This window comes from Dendrobates tinctorius, unplaced genomic scaffold (assembly GCF_039654945.1).
Source record: "Dendrobates tinctorius isolate UK_male_01 unplaced genomic scaffold, ASM3965494v1 ptg000265l, whole genome shotgun sequence".
NCBI lineage: Eukaryota > Metazoa > Chordata > Amphibia > Anura > Dendrobatidae > Dendrobates > Dendrobates tinctorius.
In genome coordinates, this window is record NW_027361932.1 from 1,502,501 (window position 1) to 1,516,429 (window position 13,929).

The following is a 13,929-nucleotide window of genomic DNA, read 5'->3' on the forward strand; positions in this document are numbered from 1 at the left end:
ATTTTACAGTGTGGTATATCTGTGACATGCCTCATACGTCCGTGTGATAAAAATTTGGGGATTTTAGGCCATTGTTCCCGTGTTTTCCTGTCTGTTACTCAAGTTATATACAGCACTATGTAGGATTTTTAAAAAACACAGGCCACATATTTTTAACAGTGGGGTATATCTGTGTCACGCCTCATACAGCTGTGCGCTAAAAATTTGGGCATTTTAGGCCTACATATTCTAGTGTCTTTGCAGTCTGTTACCGTACTTATCGACACCAATTTGAAAAACAAATCCACATATTTCACTACAGGCCAGATAGGTTAAACCGTGGTTTTCGCGCACACGTATCACGTACAATTTTGCTCTAAATTCAGCCATTTTTAGTGAATGTGTAAAATATTCTAGTCCATTTACAGTACAATGGTGAAGGCGCATTGCAAGGGATGGGGAAGTGGACATGATGGTGATGGTGCATGCTGAGGCCAAGGCTGAGGCCATGGGCAAAATGAAATTGGGCAACAGAAAACATCTATTTTTTCTCTCTGGACCTTAGTGTCTGAAGTCCTAGGGGACCGTACTAAGGCAGCACTATTGTAACCATAGCACTGTGAAAAGGTTGTTGGTTGGATAACGGATAATACTTCCAGTTATATGGCCACCACCACCAGCACCCTGTCTTACACATGGTCAAGTCTGAGTAGCCATGAATCTGAACTGCAGATTCCTCACCCTGATCCTCCTTCCTCCCACCATGCTAAGTGCCCTAAGACAAATTGATCCCACACTCGGACACTTTGAAGAGCTGTTCACTTCTCCAATAATAGATTCGTGCCTCTCGCCTGGTCCACTTGAAGCGGGGCAAGATGAGATTCCATGTAGCGATGCACAAATATTTGAGTAGCCTCGGTCACAAGAGGTGAACGATGATGAGACACATTTTCCGGAAAGTCTGAAGGAGAACCAGTGTGCGGAAGTGGAAGATGAGGTGGTGGATGATATAGTAACTGACCCAACTTGGCAGGAGGACATGCAGAGCGAGGACAGCATTTTACAGTGTGGTATATCTGTGACACGCCTCATACATCCGTATGATAAAAATTTGGGGGTTTTAGGCTGGTATTCCAGTGTTTTCATGTCTGTTTCTCAAGTTATATACAGCACTATGTTGCATTTTTTAAAAAGCAGGCCACATATTTTACAGTGTGGAATATCTGTGACACGCCTCATACACCCGTATGATAAAAATTTGGAGATTTTAGGCTGGTATTCCAGTGTTTTCCTGCCTGTTACTCAAGTTAAATACAGCACTACCGTGTTTCCCCGAATATAAGACAGTGTCTTACATTCTTTTGACCCCCAAAAGTCCCACTATGTCTTACTTTCGGGGTATGTCTTATATTAGAAAAAAAAAATGACGATTTTTGTTTTAACCAAAAAATAACATTTATTAACAAGCTGAACAGTGTGGTGTTCACCACAAAACAGTTTTATTAAACCAAGTGCCCAAGAAAGTGCCAAGAATGTCTTGTTACAACCGTATCATGACGGTATTTCCATGTATAACATGTAAAACATTTAAAACAATGAAAAACGGTAACAATGAACAGTCTGAATAAGTTATACTGGAAGATAAAACAAGATTTATTTGATGACAACCATGTCATCATCTTCAGGAACATCATCGTAAACACAGCCTGCCATTGTACAGTATCCCACAGCCTGCCATTGTACAGTATCCCACAGCCTGCCATTGTACAGTATCCCACAGCCTGCCATTGTACAGTATCCCACAGCCTGCCATTACGGTATGGTACAGTATCCCACAGCCATTGCTTACCGGATGGCGATTCCTCTGCGGTGCGGGACAGGGCAGGGCAGGCTTCTTCTTCCTCGTGCAGGGGGACACTGGCCAATGAGCGGTGACGTCAGGGCGGCGGCCGGCGGGCGGGCTCACAGAAGCCGCTGGGCCAATCAGAGAGGCCCTGACTTCTGCCCGGGGGACACAGGGGGACACAGGCACCGGTACCGGTATGTTAAACCTAATGCATTATACCGGTACCGCACAACGTCTTACTTTCGGGGCACCGCTGATCCGCTATGTCTTATAAACGGGGGATGTCTTACATTAGGCATCCCCCATTATTCCCCTAGTACGTCTTACATTCGGGGGTGTCTTATATTCGGGGAAAGACGGTATGTTGCATTTTTTTAAAAAAACAGGCCTCATTTAACAGTGTGGTATATCTATGACATGCCTCATGCATCCGAGTGATAAAGATTTGGTTTTTTTAGGCTGGTATTCCAGTATTTTCCTGTCTGTTATTCAAGTTATATACAGCACTCTGTTGCATTTTTAAAAAAAACAGGCCTCATTTTACAGTGTGGTGTATCTGTGACACGCCTCATACATCCGTGTGATAATAATTTGGGGATTTTAAGCCGTTGTTCCAGTGTTTTCTTGCCTGTTTTTCAAGTTATATACAGCACTATGTAGCATTTTTAAAAAACACAGGCCACATTTTTTTTAACAGTGGGGTATATCTGTGTCACGCCTCATACAGCTGTGTGCTAAAAATTTGGGCATTTTAGGCCTACATATTCTAGTGTCTTTGCAGTCTGTTACCGTACTTATTGACACCAATTTGATAAACAAAACCACATATTTAACTACAGGCCAGATAGGTTAAAGTGTGGTTTTCCCGCACACGTATCACATACAATTTCGCTCTAAATTCAGCTATTTGTAGTGAATGTGTAAAATATTCTAGTCCATTTACAGTACAATGGTCAAGGTGCACTGCAAGGGACAGGGAAGTGGACATGATGGTGATGGTGCATGCCGAGGCCAAGGCTGAGGCCATGGGCAAACTGAAATTGGGCAACAGAAAACATCTATTTTTTCTCGCTGGACCTTAGTGTCTGAAGTCCTAGGGGACCGTACCAAGGTAGCACTATTGTAACCATAGCACTGTGAAAAGGTTGTTGGTTGGATAGCGGATAATACTTCCAGTTATATGGCCACCACCACCAGCACCCTGTCTTACACATGGTCATGTCTGAGTAGCCGTGAATCTGGACTGCAGATTCCTCACCCTGATCCTCCTTCCTCCCACCATGCTAAGTGCCCAGAGACAAATTGATCCCACACTCGGACACTTTGAAGAGCTGTTCACTTCTCCATTTATAGATTCGTGCCTCTCGCCTGGTCCACTTGAAGCGGGGCAAGATGAGATTCCATGTAGCGATGCACAAATATTTGAGCAGCCACGGTCACAAGAGGTGGACGATGATGAGACACATTTTCCAGAAAGTCCGGAGGAGGACCAGGGTGCAGAAGTGGAAGATGAGGTGGTGGATGATATAGTAACTGACCCAACCTGGCAGGAGGACATGCAGAGCGAGAACAGCAGCACACAGGGGGAGTGAGGTGTAGCACCCCTTCAGGCAGGAAGAAGCCATGTGGTGGTTGCTGACAGAAGGCGTGCGACCGTTCTCCGTAACACCAACATGATGGAAGTTGCCAGACCAACTTTTAGGTCTTCCAGAGTCTGGTTATTTTGTAAAGACTTTTTTACAAATATAAAATTCAGTCCACATATTGAACAGTCTGGTATTGCTGTCAGACGCCTAATGTATTTGTGGCATACAACTTGTGGCAATTAAGGACTACATTCCACTGTATTTTCTGTCTGTTAACCTAGTTCTATACACTATTTTTGGCTAGAAATAGAGGTCACATATTGAACAGTATGGTATCTCGGTAAAAAGAATTCTGTTTCAAGTTGTTATGGCTGCTTCATGACTGTCTTAAATGCTCCAACTACTACCACCATCATCATCTTCAGCCTAGAGGCATTCACTGCACAGATAGAAAGTCTGAGGAGGAGAGGGTGAAAGCTTGGGCGATGTTGTACTCTGTCTCTGTATTACAAAGGCTCAATCTTCTAGATGAAATCATGCCTGGAAGAGCAAGAGCACGTGGAAGAGCGCGGGGACAGGACTCTCAACTACTGAAGCCTGGTGTTCCGAGACAGGATTCTGACAAGCCCTCACCTACTAATACTGAACTGGTTGGACAATGACATCAAAAAGGAGCCCATGCATTTTCAATAGCAGAAGCTAGAGATTTTGACATTTCGGCTGCATTTCAAGAGATATCAATTGGAGAGCGCGGTGGTCGTGGTTGTAACTTCTATACCACCACCTGAGCTGCCACCTCTCCACCACCCGAGGTGCCGCACCCCTGACCTTCTGTCTCTTCCTCATTATCCCGCAGAATGAAAGTCCGCAAGGACAAGGTCCTCTCCCCTCTGTACCAGTCTGTCATTGTAATTTTGCTCACTGTAAACGATATCTATTACTTTGAATGTACAGCACCATGGAATTAATGGAGCCATATAAATAAATAAATAATAATAATACTATGCAGTATGGGTGTTTCCACTAGACAATCCATCCAATATGTTATTGAAGCAAAATCTTGTTTTTCTGACAACTCTGTTCAGCTGTGCACAAACTGTCAAATTGTTAGCTAGACCCCAGTGGGTTTTGGCACAGTGTCTATAGTATTACTATAGTATTACTCATATATGGGCATTGCTTATATGGGAAAATATAGTAAATAAACATGAAATACTGTGCATGACAAAATTACTTGTTTCTATTATTCTTTACCAGTAAATCTTAATATTGCAAAAGAAAGTAACTTCAGCTTACCTGATTGGAGCAGACTCATCCCCCTTCTCTAACCAGTCCTGAGGAGGAGTAATGTACATGCACCATAAACCCCAGTTATATCCGTGTGCAGCATTAGCATATTGCTGCACCTCAAATGTGTTGTATTTGATATTGTCGATTGCTGGTAAAATGATTCGCCTTCTGTCTTCTTTGATCCTTGTGATAACAGGTTCTGCCCTATATATGGAAAATGAGAAAGATTCTGTTATCCACTGGTTTTATTACCTAAATGCCAAACGTAAATGCAATATGTGGCTTAGGTCCACTGTTGAGCTCAAAAGGGAGGAGGGCATTTGAATTTGGGAGCAGAGAATTTGCTGAATGTCTTTTGTCGGGTGAGGAGCCATTTTGCTTTTTCAGAGCCTTTGTGCTACCAGTAATGTGGAAGCCCCCAATATTTCTGTTAACAGATGACAGACCTGAGTGAGGATTTGTTTTTTTGTGGATTGAGTTGAAACTTCTATTGGGAAGAGTTTACATAACATTTGGGATCACATTTATCAGGCGCTCTACGCTGACCACTTACTTTGGGGTTTCCATCTAAATCTCTGAGTGACGTGATTCAGATGAAACCCCTGAGGGAGCCATTCACTATAATGAGGCAGCAGATTTACTCTGGACTCCGTCCAGTTCAGCAGTGTCCTTCTTTTCAGAAGTGCACAAAACTGTGGCTGATGGCATTTTTATGCAATCCTAAAAAGATTTAGACCCCTAGATCACAGATCAGACGGCATCCACAGTGCCTCCATATGCCTCATTGTAGAGAATTTTCCACCAGAGTTTCCATCTGAATCATGTATTTCAGAGATTTACAAGTAAACCGTGGTGCAAGTGCTCAGCGCAAAGCACAGGATAAATGTGCACCGAGCCTTACTGCGATCTTTGGAAGTTAAAATGAAAAAATCAGCAGCAGGTGAAGAATTGGTTTTATTTATTTTTTACGACATTCCTCTTGAGGTATAAGTGATTAGGCAACTTTAGTCTTCTGTTCAGTGCGATTGCAGCGATTCCAGATTTGTATAGTGTTTTTATGTTTGGCAGCTGTCACACTCTAAAAGACGCTTTTTGTTGCAAAAAATAGTTTTTTATCACCAGATTTTGAGAGCTATAATTTTTCCATATTTTTACCCACAGAGTCATGTGAGGGCTTGTTTTTTGTGGGACGAGTTGACGTTTTTACTGGTACCACTTTTGGGCACATGACATTTTTTGCTGCTTTCTATTCTGATTTTTGTGAGGCAGAACAAACAAAATCAGCAATTCAGGAATTTCTTTTGAGTGGAGGTTTATGCCTTTCCGTGTGTGGTAAAATTGATATGGTAGTTTTAGTTTTTCAGTAAGTACAATTACATCGATACCTCATTTATATCTTTTCTGTTTTAGCACTTTTATACAAAAAAAAAACAATTTTATAGAGAAAATAATCATTTTTGCATCGATTTATTCTGAAAGCTATAACTTTTTTATTTTTCTGTTGATGGAGCTATGTGGTGGCATGTTTTTTGTGGGACAAGATGATGTTTTCAGCAGTACCAAGTTCATTTATATCCGTTGTTTTGATTTCGCTTTATTTCACTTTTTGTTCTGTGGTATGATAATAAAATATTTTTTTTACTTATTTTTTATGGTGTTCACTAAAGGGGTTAACTAGTGGGACCGTTTTATAGGTTGGGTCATTGCGGATGCAGAGATACCAAATATGTGTACTTTTATTGTTTATATTTTTTTTTTCATTCAAATATTTGGATTGTCCTGTGGATTTTGCTAAATCCGCAGGTAAAATGACCTGTTTTACCTGCGAATTTAGTGCAGAATTACTGTGGATTTTCTGCAGATTTTGTGTGAACTCCACCTGCGTTTTTACACCTGCGTATTCCTATAATGGAGCAGGTGTAAAACGCTGCGGAATCCGCACAAAGAATTGACATGCTGTGGAAATGAACCAGCAGCGTTTATGCTGCGGATTTTTCCGCAGCTTGAGCACAGCTTTTTTGATTTTACATAGGTTATAATGGTACTGTACAACGCAAGAGAATCTGTTATGGATCTGCAAGGCCAAATCTGCTGTGGATCCGCAGCAGAATCCGCAACGTGTGCACAGACCCTAAGAGTCAGTGGAAGACAAGCACATCCCATTCAGCTAGTGGATAACTAAGGTCAGCAGCTTTGAACACTCGTGAACTCTATGACGTGTTATCTCTATTTGCACAAGGAAAGACTAGAAGCAATGGGATGAAGCTGAATGGGAGGAGACACAGATTAGATATTAGATAAATCTTTTTGACAGTTAGAGTGATCAATGAGTGGAACAGGCTGCCACGAGAAGTGGTGAGTTCTCCTTCAATGGAAGTCTTCAAACAGAGGCTGGACAGACATCTAACTGGGATGATTTAGCGAATCCTGCTTTGAGCAGGGGGTTGGACCAGATGGCCCAGGAGGTCCCTTCCAACTCTACCATTCTATGATTCTATGATTCTATGATTCTATGATTCTACCCTTCCAGATCTTATATTGTAGTTATTTGCCATTGTTTCAGAACAGTATCACTTTATTACCGTATATAGCATTATATGGGGCTCCTGATTCAATATGGCTATTCAAAAACATTTAACCTACTGATGCCTCAATTAATTTTACTTTTATTGGTATCTATTTTTATTTTTGAAATTTACCGGTAGCTGCTGCATTTTCCACCCTAGGCTTATACACAAGTCAATAAGTTTTCTCAGCGTTTTGTGGCAAAATTAAGGGGGCCGGCTTATACACAAGTATATACGGTAGTTTAGGCTATATTAGGCCAGCTAATAAAGATTAAAAAAATTTATTAAATCTTCAAGTTTCAACTTTATTACCTATGCCTAAGGTAGTGTATGTATTTTTTGTGTTATGTCGTTGACAGTAGACAACAGGGCAAAGAATTTTATGAGGATTACCGCATCTGTAGCAGTTTATTGTACACTAGATTTCACTTCTAATAGCAATGAAGCAAATAATTTCTTATAACGTAGCATATAACGTTTCTCTATGTACTGTTTAATGCATGCAATATTTAATGGTGTTTGCCTATTACAATTTGCTCTATTCACAATTGTTCATTATTTAGTTAATAGTTGCAATTTGGATAGAATTTTTAAGAGCATTTGCCCCCAAGGGACATATATATTTATCCAGGTAAGTCTCCTTGCTTCTCCTTGGAAATTTTGCAAGCAAAGCATGTGTACAGTACTGACAAATCTCTATAATGCAGGGATTCATTGTGCCTCTTCAATGGGTATGGATTTGCAATAAAAATCTCCATTAGTCGGCAGCAATAAGAACATTTGATGAACCACTTTTAGTCAGATGCATTCAGATAGAGCGGTTCAGTAAATGGAATGAGATGAATCTATTTTACCTTTGTTATTTTCTTTATATTAGAATAAAAATAATTTATATCTAATTGTTTTTTTTTTCTTTTTTTTATAGCAACACTTACATACGGTAAGTCTTAGAGGTTAACCACGCTCAGCGTTGCTTTGTGATCCTTCAGCCCCCTTGTTATTATTTGTATTACGTCTATATATCCTCTCCGTTGCACATATTAATATTTCAAGGAAATATTTCTGGCACTGCAGAATGTGACTGACGGAACATTAAGCCATGCTCTAATGGGTGTAATAAGCTGTCACTTCTAGGACATCCAAAGTAAGTAATTATCTCGTTCTCAGCCTGCTCGTTCAGGCAACTTCATGTTCCATAGAGAGAATAAGGGGCAGATAGTGCTTCAGTCTGTTTTATTTTAATAGTTATTTGGAAATTAACTTGGAAAATGTCACATAGGATGTTCTTCTCTTTATTTACATATGATAAAGAAACCTCCAAACTAATGGTCAGTTCATCGTTGGCTAGACTCAACATGGTATTGATTTGTAAAATTTACACTAATTTCTATATCCCCACTATATCTATACTTCCACCTATTATGAATAATGTTCCACAAATCCACATTTATAGCTAAAGACTAAAGAGTAATGAGAAGGTGACCAGCACTCCACATGTTCTCCTTCACTAGAAAGGTCAAATATTCTACGATAATATTGTTCTTAATAAAGACAAGGCAGTTATGCTTCACCCCCAAGGCAAACAGATGGAAGGACATGTGTGGAGACCACCAGGGACCCTAACAGCTATCCAATGTTTCTCTCAATTAGTTTTCACGCCTTGCTTTGGAACTTTGTAAATACACTTTTTATCTGCAATGAAAGCTTTTTTATCAAGTTCAAAATATCTATTTAATTTGGTTGCCCGGGATTTTAAAAACATGACTACTTTCTTCTGAAAACATTACTATATCTGTCCACTGGTTGTGACTCGTATTCCAGTGTAGCTTCACTGAAGTGAATGGAGCGATGCTGAAATTCCACAAACAGGCTGTGTACCGGTGCGGTGCTGTTTTTTGAAAAAAAAAAATATAATGAGTGATATTTTTTATAATTTTGGAAAATCTTTTTAAGTTGGTTCATTTTAATTCTATAATTTTGAACTAATTTTAGCAATTTAAATAGTCATTGACACACATATATATATATTTCAGAGAGATATATATAATAGAATCGGTTAAAATTCAATTGCCGGCTTCTGCAAAATCATTACGGAACCCGACATGAAATGACACATGGTTTACATACAGTAAACCATTTCATTTCAGTTAGATTTATATATGTATTTGTCTAATAATTAGATTAGTGTATGTGTGTAAAATTTGGGACATGTAGGTGTTAAATTAACTTGTACATTCGTTGGAAAAAATTGTGTGGGCTCCAGCGCAATTTTCTCTGTCAGAGGGAAAGCCAGTGACTGAGGACAGATATTCATAGCCTAGGCAGGGACCATGGTCATTGGCTCCCCCATGACTACAAACATCTGCCCCCAGCCACTCAGAAAATATATTTTCAACCCATATGGACTCGACATCCTCATTCCCTTTGCTAATATCCTCCCTTAAAGTGGACTTTAGACAAGGCTTTACATAAAGACAAACCCCCCTCTCCGATTTTTATGATCCTTTACAAACAGACTGTAACCCTTTAAGTTAACTGCCCCAGTCATAGCTTTCATCTAACCATGTCTCAATTATACCCACTATGTCATAGTTACCTTTAGATATTTCTGCTTCTAGTTCTTCCATCTTGTTTGTCAGGCTTCTGGCGTTTGTGAGCATGCAGTTTAAAGTATTTTGTTATGTTCCAATCTCCTCCCTGTGGATTGTTTTAGAAATTTTTTTTACTCCCTTGGGAGTATGTTGTCTTGAGCCTTTTTTGACAAACCTCATATCCTTCATCAGTATATTCTCCGGCATCATGTTCGGGTCTAACTTTTTTTTCTTGTCCCCTCTTCTTCTAGTTTAACACCCTCCTGATGAGTGAAGCCAGTCTTCTGGCGAATGTGCATTTCCCAGGTTTGTTGAGGTGTAGTCCGTCTCTGCGAGGAGTCCATAGTACAGGAAATTCACACCGTGGTCCAGGAATCCGAATCCTTGTTGTCTGCACCATCGTCTTAGCCAGTTGGTATTATTACGCCCGATGTCGGGATGGGGTTAATAATGTCCAAGTGACCTCAACCTATTTAATCTAATTTATCTAATTGTGAACTCTTACAATAAGTAAATGTACTAAAAAAATTGTATTTTTTACAATATGCACACTTTCTCATGTAGACTCATATTTTTAAATTTCTGGATTCGTGACATTTGTGATTTGTATTAAAAAATGTATACATGTAGCTTCTCTGCCTGTGAGCACTTCTTTATCTCACTTCAAAAAATGCAAAGCGCAATAGGGTTTTATCCAAGCATGAAGGATGGAAAGATAGGGAGGATATTCTCACCAACCACTATATAGCGTAACTACTACCTTTTCCAATATCCAAAAAGAATCAATTTGTATTAAAAAACAGGACCAGTGTATTTCAGGTGCGCCGCTGAATCCAAGATCCAGCAAAGGCCCACCATTAAAATTGACTCTAAGGGCCCCCTGTTTAGCTACAAACAAATATTATATTACCTTTTCACAAATTTATGTATACTTTTATATACCGTATATACTTGGGTATAAGTCGACCGGTGTATAAGCCTACCCCCTTAATTTCGCCACAAAAAGCTGGGAAAACTTATTGACTCATGTATAAGCCTAATGTGGAAAATGCAGCAGCTACTGGTAAATTTCAAAAATAAAAATAGATACCAATAAAAGTAAAATTAATTGAGACATCAGTAGGTTAAATGTTTTTGAATATCCATATTGAATCAGGAGCCCCATATAATGCTCCATACAGTCCAAGATGGCCCCATAAGATGCTCCATACAAAACACACCCCATATGATGCTGAACAAAGGTTAATAATGCCCCATATGCTGCCCCATAAAGGTTATGGCCCCATGAGATATTCCATAGATTATGCTCTCATAAAATGCTCCATAGATTATGCCCCCATAAAATGCTCCATAGATTATGGCCCATATGGTGCCCCATAAGATGCTCCATAGATTATGCCCCCATAAGATGCTTCATCGTTTATGCCCCCCATATGCTGCTCCAAAGACTATGCCCCCATATGCTGCTCCATAGATTACGTCCCCATATGCTACTCCATAATTATGCCCCCATATGCTGCTCCATAGATTATGCCTCATATGCTGAGCCATAGTTTATGTCCCCATATGTTGCTCCATAGATTATGCCCCCATATGCTGTTCCATAGATTATGCCCCCATATATTGCTGCTGCCACTGCAAATAAAAAAAAGACATACTCACCTCTCGTCGTTGGGGAGCCGGTGTCCTGAGCAGGCGGTGACAGGTTCTGATGTCACCGCTGGCTCAGGACCCCAGCACTGGCGATATTTACTGATCCCCGCTCCATGGCTGCACGCTGCTCTGTCCTCTCCTCCTCTGCGTCCTGTCAGTGACGTTCAGGCAGAGGGCGCAGCACGCACTAACTACGTCACTGCGCCCTCTGACCTGAACATCACAGAGGACATGGAGGAGGAGAGGACAGAGCAGCACGCAGCCATGGACCGGGGACAGGTGAATATAGCTTATACTTACCCCCTCCTGGTGTGGTCTCTGCAGCCCCCCCTGCTTCTCCCGGTCTCAGGCTCCTTCCTTCAGCGGTCACATGGTACAGCTCATTAAAGTCATAAATATGCACATATTCATGACTTTAACGAGCGGTACCATGTGACTGCTGCAGGAAGGAGCCTGAGACAGGGAGAAGCATGGGGGCTGCAGAGACCATGCCAGGAGGGGGTAAGTATGACCTGACACCCCCGCCCCCCTCCCCCGCTGACCCCCTGGTATATGACTTGCGTATAAGCTGAGAGGGGGACTTTCAGCCCCAAAAAATGGGCTGAAAATCTTTGCTTATACGCAATTATATACGGTAATAACAAGTCAGGTAGTTTGTTGAATGAATGATGAAATGCTGCTTTTGTCTGTGCACAGTGAATCAAATGTATTGGGCCAACTATTGTTCATGTTGATTTATTTAGAGTTATGTGTTCATGAGAGTTGGGTAATGTGCAACTTACAATATTTCACATATATATATATATATATATATATATATATATAACATTTCCAATCTAATGATTACATTTTTAACCTTGTGGAAAACTTATATAACTACACTGATATATCTCAGATTTCAAGCAATAAATACTGTACATATAACACAAATTTTGATCGGCTAACTACATGCCTATTGATAGAACAGTGTGTCCTTACCACCCAGTGTTGAATTCCACATGAGCGTCAAAAAATCCAACTATTGGTGCACTTGCTGCCTTCCATCCTTGTATCCGTGCTCGAATTAGTCCTTCCCGTCTGGTATTACGAACTATTTTCACAAGGCCAGGGTATCTCTTATTCACATATTGATCCAAATTAAATTTCAGTTCAACTGAAACAAAAGAATGATTTAGTTGGATAAATGTTACTGTAATCACATAGGTAATTTAAATGAAAATGTAATTGATAGTCATGGTGCGATGGCTTTTATGTTTTTTTTATCCTATGTTATTTACATGTATAATTACTATTAATTTACTTACTACAGGGTATTTGTTAATTTTGTTTTTATCTTAGGTTCTGCTTGTTAAATGGCCCAAGAGTGTGAATGCACTTGTAACAAGAGATGCGGTGGCTCAATTTTTTTTTGGTTTTGATGTGATTATCTAGCGAATTTAACAGGAATTAATGAAAGTGTCAACACCCTGACTTGTAGACTCATGTTGTCCAAAGTGGGGTGCATTGAAAACTGGCTCCCAACAAAAATGTTAGTTAGATAATGAAGCCCTACTCATATAGACTGGTCAGAGATGTGCCATTGAACCTCTGCTAAGTGTGATGGAAGACAACTAAAGGTCCATTTTGATGAGTAAATATTTGTGTAAGCAATTAATGATATAAGTAATAATTGATCTATAATTAATATCAGTCAAGCGTTTACGTATAGTGGTAATCATGATGTAAATCAATCTTATTCGATCATGAAAGCGCTCAATTGAACATCATTCACACAGATGTTTGATAGTGAAATTGTTGAAAAGGCAATGAAAAATATGTTTAGGACTGCAACTGTAGCTGATCAACTTTTGGAACACAAAATTGGAGCTACGCCCGATCAACCAGTCAGAAGAGGTCAAGTGACTACAATTAACTTGCCTCCTAAGCATTTGGGTATCTTTGATCAAACCATATACATTTCACCATCAGGCAGCAATAAGTTTTTTGCTCACATAAACTTTTCCATGACTGATAAATGAATGTTTTTGGACATGTCATTCGCTTGATCACACTACATGCATAACATAACTATCTTGCATGATGAGTCTTAAGCCTTTGAATTAAAGTGAATATCAGTTTCTCTAAATACCATATTTTTCAGATTATAAGATGCACTTTTTTCCTCCAAATGGGGGGGAATGGGAGTGCATCTTATTATGCCGATATACCTCACGCCCACTGTGGAGCAGGGTCTCAGGGTCGCTGCTGGAGGAGGCAAGAGTAGCGCATTGCTGCAGGGTGCAGTCTGGGATGAGGCGGTGCTCTGTTGTGCACCGCTGAGGATGAAAATGGCTGCGGTGCTCTGTAGTGCAGGGGGTGGCTCTGCCGGCATTTTCTGAAAGCCCGGAGCCCCCCGCATAACCATTACTGTGATGCGG

The 13,929-nt window shown here is 40.3% G+C and overlaps 1 protein-coding gene and 1 long non-coding RNA gene across 5 annotated transcripts in view; one reads left to right on the forward strand and one right to left on the reverse strand.

Annotated features, from left to right (window-relative positions):
* Positions 1–10,246, forward strand: part of LOC141069461 (uncharacterized) — a 113,157-nt gene extending 102,911 nt beyond the window's left edge. The window contains exons 2-3 of the long non-coding RNA XR_012226578.1: positions 8,194–8,208; positions 10,111–10,246. This is a non-coding gene — a long non-coding RNA (uncharacterized lncRNA). The remainder of the gene's footprint in view (positions 1–8,193; positions 8,209–10,110) is intronic.
* Positions 1–13,929, reverse strand: part of GALNT9 (polypeptide N-acetylgalactosaminyltransferase 9) — a 715,214-nt gene that overhangs the window by 397,809 nt on the left and 303,476 nt on the right. For all 4 annotated transcript variants that reach the window (XR_012226577.1, XM_073559010.1, XM_073559011.1 and 1 more), the window contains exons 4-5: positions 12,491–12,665; positions 4,708–4,905 (exon numbers count right to left, since the gene is read on the reverse strand). Coding sequence is in view for 3 of the 4 variants with exons in the window: in XM_073559010.1 (XP_073415111.1) it covers positions 4,708–4,905; positions 12,491–12,665 (373 nt within the window). In the remaining variant the exon portion in view is untranslated. The remainder of the gene's footprint in view (positions 1–4,707; positions 4,906–12,490; positions 12,666–13,929) is intronic.